This window comes from Branchiostoma belcheri, unplaced genomic scaffold, assembly GCF_001625305.1.
Source record: "Branchiostoma belcheri isolate BF01 breed outbred unplaced genomic scaffold, Haploidv18h27 scaffold12, whole genome shotgun sequence".
Lineage (NCBI taxonomy): Eukaryota > Metazoa > Chordata > Leptocardii > Amphioxiformes > Branchiostomatidae > Branchiostoma > Branchiostoma belcheri.
This window is the reverse complement of record NW_017802602.1, coordinates 29,471-39,375: the sequence shown is the minus strand read 5'-3', so window position 1 is coordinate 39,375 and position 9,905 is coordinate 29,471. Positions and strand designations below refer to the sequence as shown.

General features: G+C 45.0%; 1 protein-coding gene across 1 annotated transcript; it reads left to right on the top strand.

The window, feature by feature from the left end:
* The first annotated feature begins 599 nt into the window (after positions 1 to 599).
* LOC109462614 (alpha-N-acetyl-neuraminyl-2,3-beta-galactosyl-1,3-N-acetyl-galactosaminide alpha-2,6-sialyltransferase-like) lies at positions 600 to 9,875 on the top strand. The gene is made up of 8 exons (XM_019759177.1): positions 600 to 603; positions 2,417 to 2,555; positions 4,833 to 5,113; positions 7,254 to 7,389; positions 7,578 to 7,799; positions 8,626 to 8,733; positions 9,096 to 9,308; positions 9,444 to 9,875. Exons 1-7 carry the CDS (start codon positions 600 to 602, stop codon positions 9,277 to 9,279), a joined length of 1,074 nt encoding a protein of 357 aa, XP_019614736.1. The 3' UTR covers positions 9,280 to 9,308; positions 9,444 to 9,875.
* The last annotated feature ends 30 nt before the right edge of the window (positions 9,876 to 9,905 follow it).

The window sequence follows — 9,905 nt, the reverse complement described above, 5'->3', positions numbered from 1 at the left end:
TACAGGCGATGTGCTTGGACATGAAATAACGCTTGCAGGCTTATTTGCATAAGGCCAATGACCTCCCTCTTCCTTCGCCGGCGACGGTTCACTTTAGACGGTGGAAAATCCTCCTCGGACCCCCCGCTGAAGGATCGCACGATAGGGTCCGAGGTGGTAGTGACGACGATTCGAGGATTACCGTCGTGCGACTATTTTGATCGTCTTTAGACGGTGGTAAAATACCGTCGCCGGCAACATCTTGACGATAAACATTCGTACGACTATCGAACCGTCGTCAGTCTAAAGTGCCCCTAAGAAAGGTACGTGTATTAGCCAAAAGTTGCATCACCCACATAAAGTATGAAACTAACAGCTCCTTCGTTAGAACGTCCTTTTCCTGAGTAATCTAATATTTGTTGGTGCATTTAAAAGTAGACAGAAGTCAGTGTGGAAAGGTACGTGTCTTGGCCACACGTTGCATCACCCACATCATAATGGGCCGCAGTATGAATACATAAGAGGAACTGTGATGATGCAACTGGCTGTTTGTTATCGAGCTTTCCCTTCCTGCCATTCACTACCGGTACACTTTTCCTGGTAGGGAACAAGAAGCAACGATGAGTCAGTTGCATGAGCTTGCCTGTAAAAACTCACTGCATGAAGGCTTAATGCGACCCTGGCTATAGACATCTGTTTGAGTTTTATTTCCGGATTGGGTCTCTAACCAAACTTTCGAGTCTGACACGGTTAAGGCCGACTTTAGACTGACGACATTATACGATCGCACGACAATCGTTGTGGGCGACGGCTGACTTTAGACACATGGCCAGGAAGTGTGACGGACACCCGCAGCGCAGGAGGGCACGCCGCGCGCCAATTCAAAATGGCGAGAGAACCCCTTTTTTTCGGCATGCTGCAGAAGATTGTTTTTAATCTGCTTTTAACTCGTTCTGTGGATGAGACTCCTAGGTTGTGCCCAGCATAGAAGGGGTATGAGGCACATGTACCAAGCGGGGCAATATACTCCGGGTTTGAACCCAGCGTTCAGTGCTGCCGTCGGCCTGGCTATATTGGCCGGGAAATGTGGATCGGCAGATCGGTTCGTACCGGAGAAGTAGCGATTGGTGGCTGGGGATTGTACTAGACACGTATGACGATATAAAGTCTTTGGTTTGACGGCATTTAATGATACTGGCGATGTGCTTGGACATGAAATAACGCTTGCAGGCTTATTTGCACAAGGCCAATGACCTCCAACTTCCTTCGCCGGCGACGGTTCACTTTAGACGGTGGAAAATCCTCCTCGGACCCCCCGCTGAAGGATCGCACGATAGGGTCCGAGGTGGTAGTGACGACGATTCGAGGATTACCGTCGTGCGACTATTTTGATCGTCTTTAGACGGTTGTAAAATACCGTCGCCGGCAACATCTTGACGATAAACATTCGTACGACTATTTAACCGTCGTCAGTCTAAAGTGCCCCTAAATCGATGGGTCGGAGCCAAGAGGAAACCAGACTGTTGGTTCCACATTGCATCAGCCGGTTTTGTAAAACACAGCATGAATATCATTCAATATGAAATGCACAATGTTTGAATGTTCCAGAGAGTACTTTTAAAAGTGTTACTGGTATGTTCGAACAAAAGATTTAGAGAGCCTTTTGAAGTGTTACAAGAAGTCATCGAAAACGTTGATTGTGTGTTGAACTGCACATAGCAGTGTAGTAGTTTTAGTTTTTATTTCCTCATTTCTTCTGGCACGTTTACTGTGAGTTCGTTGACCCCGTGATGATCTGGAATGTAGGAAATGTCGGTCGGTCGTTGGCCGCGTGTTGCATCAGCTTCTCTCCCAAAGCCTGATGGGTCGAGCGGTTCGACTTGTTGTCCTGGTGGCAACTTTTAAGCTGCCATACATTGTACCAGTTACAGTTGTTGAGCAATTGATTGATTGTAACACTACTAAAAACAGTGCTGTTTACTGACGTTCTCCCCCTTAGTTACTTCATGTAGGTGGGAATGAATGAATGAATGAATGAATGAATGAATGAATGAATGAATGAATGAATGAATGAATGAATGAATGAATGAATGAATGAATGAATGAATGAATGAATGAATGAATGGTGGGTTAGAAGGATAGCAGCAAAGCTTCTGATAGTCAGAGCTTGGTGCAACATTAGACAGAATTGCAGACAACGATTTAAGTGTGAAGAGTGTTAAGATTAAAGGGAATTCTAAAAGAAGCATAATCTAATGTTACTACATCAGGTCTGTAGTGCAAAAACATTGTGGAGTTTCCAGAAAAATGTGTGGAATTTTTACATTAAAAAATACTTGAATGTCCTGAATGAATTCTGATGTTTTGTTTTTCCTTTTTTTTTTTGGTCCTTGTTTTTTTTTGCTTCAAAGTCTCATCCCCAGTGTTTGTTTTGCAGATTCTGTTGCCACGGAGAAGTATCAGATCACCATGACGATATCTAAGGTTGCGCAGGCATTTGGGACGCTCCTGTTGGTTGCGGTGATGTCACAGTACATGCTGACTATCTACTCATTCAGCGACAAGCCACAGTACAGGTGGGACAGTGTGTGTTAAGATATTTTCACGGTCGATGTTCAGGAGAACTTGCACTTCTTGTTCCGCCGCTCAGAACCTTTCAGTGTGCCACTAGGTTCTCTTCCAGTTCTCATCAATACACCGTTAACATACCTGTCTCCAAGTCATTTTACAACAACAGCTTCTTTCCCCGAACTGCAAAATTATGGAACTCTCTTCCAAACAGCTGCTTTCCATCCGATTACAATCCACAAAGCTTCAAAACAAAGGTCCACCGCCATCTCCTGACATAACTACATTATACTCACTTAAGTACCTCTAGCTCTATGCCTAGAAGTGGCCAAAAATAATTGGCCTTGCATTGAGCGACACCGTTAAAAAAAAAAAAAGAAGTACAGTAAGTAGTAAGTAGTAGTAATAGTAGTAAGTAGTACTAGTAGTGGTGGTAGCTAGGCCACAGTCACCGATTTAATTAGTTGGTTCTCAGATTTTTTTAGAAAAGATATAAAGCAACAGGGCAGAAAAAAACTGGCCTAGAATATGGTTTAGGAAAGTACCATGTAAACCAGTTCCACCTGTGATAGATTCCAGTTCCACTCCATAGAATATAAGAACTCTTGTAAGTTTTCAGAAATGTTGTCGTTCTTTCTCAAAACAAAGTCCACTGACGCAACCAAACTCACCATTCAGAATTTCAGATGAGGAAAACTTTCCCCACATCACTACAAAACTCAATCCTGTTGTCATTGTTTTGTTGCTTCCTTACCTGACCAGGTCAGACCAGGTGATGTTTACCTGTTCAGTGTGTTGACGTGTTTCTACCTACAACCTCCTCAAGGTCATTGGCCTTTTGTCAAGGTCGTTTGGGCTTTCACAGGAGAAAACATCAACAGGTTTTGTGTTGGGTCCAGTATCAGGTTTTTCTGTATTGTTTGTGGTGTTTTTAGTTGCACGTAGGGCCGGCAGCTGTGGCCTTGGACATGAGGGGTGGTGCAAAAAAAAAGCCAGTTTTAAAGTTTTACATAAAGAAGTTAACTCGAAGCAGAACAGAAACATTTTAAAAGACACAAACGTTTTGTAATTGCTGGTTGTAGATTGTTAGGTCTTTTGTCCCTTTACTTTCAATGATTTCTAACAACAGTTATGTTTACTTTGGAACCGTTCCAACGTTTGTAGCTTAGGATGAAAAGAGGATTGTGATGGTCTCACACAAATAAGCCTGGCGAGACAGAAGCTACTCTGAGTACAGATGTGCATGTACATTACTCTCCAAGCAGATCCTAGGGTGGCAAAAAACAGTATCAAATTGGCCAGGCCAGGGTTGGGTGGCACATTGGACCCTCTCTGGCCAATGCCACCCTAGGATCTGCTTGGAGATTACATTGTACATGTATGTGCTGATTCCAAGGCCCCCTACAGATGTACATAAATGTGCTGCTGATTCCAAGGCCCCCTGGAGTGGCTGCTAAGTTAGGGGGCGGGTCACATTTCGGCATGCTGGTCTAAAAAGGAGGCTGTCGGTCGTAAAGTAGCCATAGTTGTACCACCCTGCTGCTGCAAGTATTGCTCAAAGGTTGCATCAGCCCACTCACACCCACTATCCAGTTTATACGGACAAAAACTGCACCAGGGATTCAGCCCACTCACACCCACTATCCAGTTTATACTGACAAAAACTGCACCAGGGATTATGGAGGAATATTAAACAACAGGGAGGGGTAGAATGAAATTACAAAATGTTAACAACAAAATTTGGAGATAATTTGCAGCAATTCTGAAGATGATAATTTATATTTGAAGATGGAATTTTTAAAAATTTTTGTCAGCGAAAAGTGAGCAGTCAGATTTCAGCTGACACAAACGTGAACTTGACCCCGGTTCTTTACGAGCGTGGTTCACGCAGCGGGCAAGGAGAGAAGGGAGGAGTTGCCATGAGAGAAGCGGGAGTTGTTCTGTATGGGATGACCACCGGGCTCTTATACAGGTTTTAGAGCTTGTTTTCTGAGGGAAGTGTCAGCTGACAGGCAAGTTGCAAGGAACACGAAGTTTATTAATTTAAAACCTCCTGTTCCCCCTTTCCCCATGTTCCTGTTGTTTAATCATCAGAACAGAGCTGGTTAGTTATAACCTCCCATGTCCCTCTCAGATTCCTGCACACCACGAAGAAAAGCAGAGTTCGTTAGTTTGAAACCTCGTTTGTTCCCCATTAGGTTCCTGCCGCAGGATGTCACCATCTGAGGGCAAAGTTCGTTAGTTTGAAAGTTCGTTAATTTATAACGTTGTTTGATCCCCGTTAGGTTCCTTCCGCGGCACATCACGAAGAAGACAATCCGGGGACAGACGTACCACGTACATGAGGTGGATCCGATGTCGCCCAGTCTGCGGGAAAAGTACCAGCATCGTCGCGTTTTGTCCGTGTCTCACAGCGGCGCGAAACTCCGCCCGCAGAAGGAGATGCTGGACTATCACCGCGGGCGCTGGAGGCCCGAGGCGCGGCCGCACGAGCCGCTGGTCGCTCCGCTGGGCGGGACTGGCCGCGGGCTCACCTGCAACACCTGCGCTCTGGTGTCTAACTCGGGTGAGAACTGCACACACACACCTGTAACACCTGTAACACCTGCACACACACCTTTAACACTTGTGCACACAACTTTAACACCTGCACACACACCTTTAACACTTGTGCACACAACTTTAACACCTGCACACACACCTTTAACACTTGTGCACACACCTGCACACACACCTTTAACACTTGTGCACACACCTGCACACACACCTTTAACACTTGTGCACACACCTGCACACACACATGTACACTCACCTGTATACTCACCTGTAACACCTGCCCCTGGTTTCTAACTCAGGTGAGTCTGTAACACACCTGTAACACCTGTGCACTCGTCTCTAACTCAGGTAACACCTGCACACACATCATTCTGTACATATACATGGAAAATGGATTGAAGGTGTAAAAACAATCTGATGTTCCTATAGATTTTAATCGCCGTTTTTAAATGTACCTTTTGTCAAAACAAGCCTCAAAATTCGGCCATCGTGGCTGCCAGTAAGCTTGTTAGTGTACCTGTACCTTAATTCCATGCTCTTGTTTGCTGAATAAACAAGTCTACTACAACTACTACATTGTAATGGAAATGGCAAAACCATGGAAAAATGCAAATACATTTTAGCACAGAAAAAAATGTATAAAGCTTAATGTCCGGATCCTTTTATCCAGAAACACTGTACAGCCAGTTAACCCCAGTTAAATCCAGTTATTTCTGCAGAAACTGGGACAACAGAACTTGAGTAGGCTAACACAGGATGGGTCTAATCATATTTACTCTGTTGTTGGAGGAAACTCGGTTCCTGAGTTGGGATTGACGTCAGATTAGCCAGACTGACGTCAAACTAGTGGGAACAGGACCAGGGGAGTTGAGCTCGTTAAGCTCGTTACGGTCTGATGTCAGGAAATAATTATCCTGGGCTCCCAAGAAACAGGACTGTTCAACTGCAAGATTAGGGGGTGGACAAAACTGTTTTGATGGAATACCTAGCCTGCCTGCAAGTTTAAGCCTTAACAAGAAAAATTCTTCACAAATCAAACAAATTCAAGACAGCATCAAAAGTCAAATCTTTTATGGTAGCAAAGGAAATTTCGAGCCTAGATTTTGTACCTGACTTGTGCAGGTGTTTCCGCTAAGTTCTTTGTAACTGACTTGTGCAGGTGTTTCCGCTAAGTTCTTTGTAACTGACTTGTGCAGGTGTTTCCGCTAAGTTCTCAAATTGTAACTGACTTGTGCAGGTGTTTCTGTTTAGTTCTTCAGCCTGCCAGGAATTAGGTTTGAGGTTGTCTCAGGTTTAGGGAAGCAGCAGCGATGATGGCAACATATTCGTAAAAATACAACGTAGGCACGAACAAAACATACAGATTCACAACAATTACAGTATGTACAACACATAAAAACTAAGTCTGTATTTGGCTGTTATAGGGTCTGATAGTGTGGGTGCAGAAACAAACTCTTGCACAGGTGTTCCTACTTAAGTTCTTCAGCCTGCTGAGGAAGGAAGTCTGAAGTCTGACGTTTAGGGAAGCTGCGATGTTGACAACAACACAGCTGGACTTGGTTCTAATCCCAGATTTGGGAATGAAACCCTTAACTCTGGGTCACGGGGTCACCCGTGGAATCCTAGGCTGATTTTAAACGGAATCTGAGCTGGAATTCTACCCCAGGCAAAATAAGGACAGGTGTTGGTCTTAGGAGTGTTTTTGCCAAAGATTTTAGCTTTATCTACTTCAATTTACACCTCTGAAAACAAGTAGCTCATATGAACCACTTAAACATGTTTTGGGTTACATTAAGGACAGATATTTGTTCACCCTGGACTTGAAAAAGGTTGTTCCCATTTGGGAAGCATTCACAGGGTAGCTTGTTCCAATATATTTAGTGATGTAGTTCTAAGAAGCTTTCAGTGTGGAACTTCCTCCTAAGAGATGAGGAAAATGGCGGATTTTCTTCCCGAGTAGTAGTACCTAAAATACATTAAGTCAGGACAAGGGGCAAGGAGAATTTCAGTAACCTGAAATTTGAAAAAAAATAAAAGGTACCAAAGTAAAACTTAAAACCAACACAGATGAACTTTCATGATAGTATACAAAGTAAAGCTTTTGTTGCTGTAACATGGCATGTAACAAAAGTTGTTGCTGCACTTCCCAGGCCAGCTGCTAGGTGGCTCCCGTGGCAGTGACATCGACGCCGCGGACTGCGTGTTCCGTCTGAACGCCGCGCCGACCGCCGGCTTCGAGCGCGACGTCGGGGAGAGAACAACAGCCAGGGTCGTTTCTCACAAAAGGTACAAGATCACTTTCTTTTCCAAAATCATATCCAGTTGCTTGAGTAACTGTTTTTTGGCTTATCTTATTACCTGGATGTCTAAGTTTTCAGAAAGAATCCCGGGAGGCAGAAGACTGTACTACTCGCCCCCCTGTACGTGTTTTAGTGGTTCAACAGTCAAACATTTGTCTCCTTTTCCCGCCCCAGTTTGACCAGCCTGTACCTGAACTCCACGTCGGTGCTGGGTGGTTCCAGCGAGCCGCCAGAGGTCTTCGTGCACGGTCCGCAGTACGCGTTTGGGAACGCTCGCACGGCCAAGCTCCTGCGGAATCTCGGGGAGAAGTTCGGTCGCGTCGAGTTCTACCGATTCACGCAGACGGCCGAGGCACGGGCTGATGAGGAGTTCGAGAGGCAAACGCAGAAACCCAGGTCAGAACTCGCTGTTTTAGCTGATTTTTATGTTTACCGAAGGAAAACATATTGTTTTTGCTCTGTTTCTTCCTCTTCTTCTTCTCCAAACAGTGACCTATGACCTGACGATGATTTGTTGACGTATGTCACCATAGTGACTGGTGTTGGGTTACATAATGTTGCAATTTCATGGTCTGCTCTGCTCCTGTCACCATATACTAGTAGTAAAATGTATTTGAATGTGTTTGAGTAAGAATTAACAGAGCAGACCATATGCGAAGGTAAACATTATGCATTTGCTTTGCAAATGTAACTTCTCTAGTTTGTTTTTGTTTTTGAAACTCCTGAGCTGATCTTTTGTTGGCTACAGCATCAAATTGGCAAGACAGTAGTAAAAGAATCTATTCGAAAGTGCTAAAAGTTTGAGAAGCAGTGGCAGAACTCGCAATTTAGCTGATTCATTTTGTTTTTTTGAAGCTCGTTTAATGTCTAATCTAGCTACAAGACAGTATCCAATTGGGAAAAGTGTATCAAACTGGAAAGGTAACATTTGGAAAGCAAATGCATAATGTTTGCCTTCACATATAGTCTGGTCTGTTCATTCTTACTCAAATACTGTAGTACTTTCATATGTATGGTCAGACAGGAGTCTAAATCCCTCCTGCTATAAAATCGCAACATGATGTAACTCAACACCAGTTACCATGGTGACAGACTCCTGTTTGGAAAAGGAGAAGAACAGGAAGAAGGAACAGAGAAAAAACAATGTTTTCCTTCTGTGAAAAATGAAACCCCGTTAAAAATGCCTGACGTGTGTGTGAATAACCATCCTGTCCCCCCCCAGGAGCAAGTCTGGAGTGGAACTGTCCACCGGCTGGTACGCTCTGACGCTGATGATGGACACCTGTCAACACATCCAGGTGTACGGCATGATTCCCCACAACTACTGCAGGTAAACAAACAAACAAACAAACAAACACATCCAGGTGTACGGCATGATTCCCCACAACTACTGCAGGTAAACAAACAAACAAACAAACACATCCAGGTGTACGGCATGATTCCGCACAACTACTGCAGGTAAACAAACAAACAACCTGTTCCTAACAACAGCCTTCGCAGTCCCTCTATTCCTTTCATTTTCTTGCTCCCTTACTCTCTTTCCTTGTCCCTTTCTTTGTTTCCTTCTTACTTTATTTTCCTTACACTTGTTCACCAACTCCATTTGTTGTATTTCCTGGTTTCTCCCTAAGACATTTTTTTGTTGTTGTATTTCCTGGTTCCTCCCTGACTGACATCTCTCGTCTCCCCCAGACTGTACCCGGACAGCCAGGTGCCGTACCAGTACTGGTCCCCAGGGGGCGTCGGTGAGTGTGCCATGTACGAGTACCACGAGGATCCCGGCAGTCAGGGCCAGCGCCTCATCACCGAGCGCAGAATATTCCGCGCCTGGGCCGACAAACACAACATCACCTTCAACCAGCCTGCATGGGTGTAGGGGAGGCTTCAGTTCATACACCGGGAGGGGTGGGGAACAAGGGGAGAGTCACTAGTGTTAGTGGGAGGGGTGCACCTGGGTCCAGAAACACAACATTACCTTCAACCAGCCCGCATGGGTGTTCAGTTGTGTTAGGGGGAGGTTCAGTTCATATGTGGGGAGGGGTGGGAAGCAAGGGGAGATTCACTAGTGCTAGAGGGAAGGGCTGAAATTTACAAGGCACTGCTGAAAAAATAGTAGAAATTGGCCAAAATAAAGGGAATAGTGTACCAGGAGAGTTAGCCGGCCAGAGAGGGTACATTTTGGCCAACTTCTACAATTTTTCCAGCGATCCGCGGTGCCTGGTAGAGGCTAGGGAGTCTCAGAGCTCACTGCTGCCTAGAGCTGGTCACAAACATGTGCAACTAAGCTTTGCTCTAAACTCAGGACAACGTCGTAGAGGTAGCCTGGCCGCTCTGTGCAGACAACCCCCTCTAATTCTAGCAGTAGAATAGACCCCCTTCTAGCTGTAGACCCCCCTCAAACCAGTTATATAGTTCCCACTCTTACATGTAGACCCCCCCCTACAGAAGTTAACCACTCTGCTACAAGAGTACCCCCCCATGCAGACAAGTAGCAGTAGGCCC

Excerpts from the sequence above, each read along its gene's own strand:
- LOC109462614 (XM_019759177.1), top strand. Across the intron at positions 2,556-4,832 it reads AGCGACAAGCCACAGTACAG|GTTCCTTCCGCGGCACATCA; the intron begins GTGGGACAGTGT and ends GATCCCCGTTAG. Across the intron at positions 5,114-7,253 it reads CGCTCTGGTGTCTAACTCGG|GCCAGCTGCTAGGTGGCTCC; the intron begins GTGAGAACTGCA and ends TGCACTTCCCAG.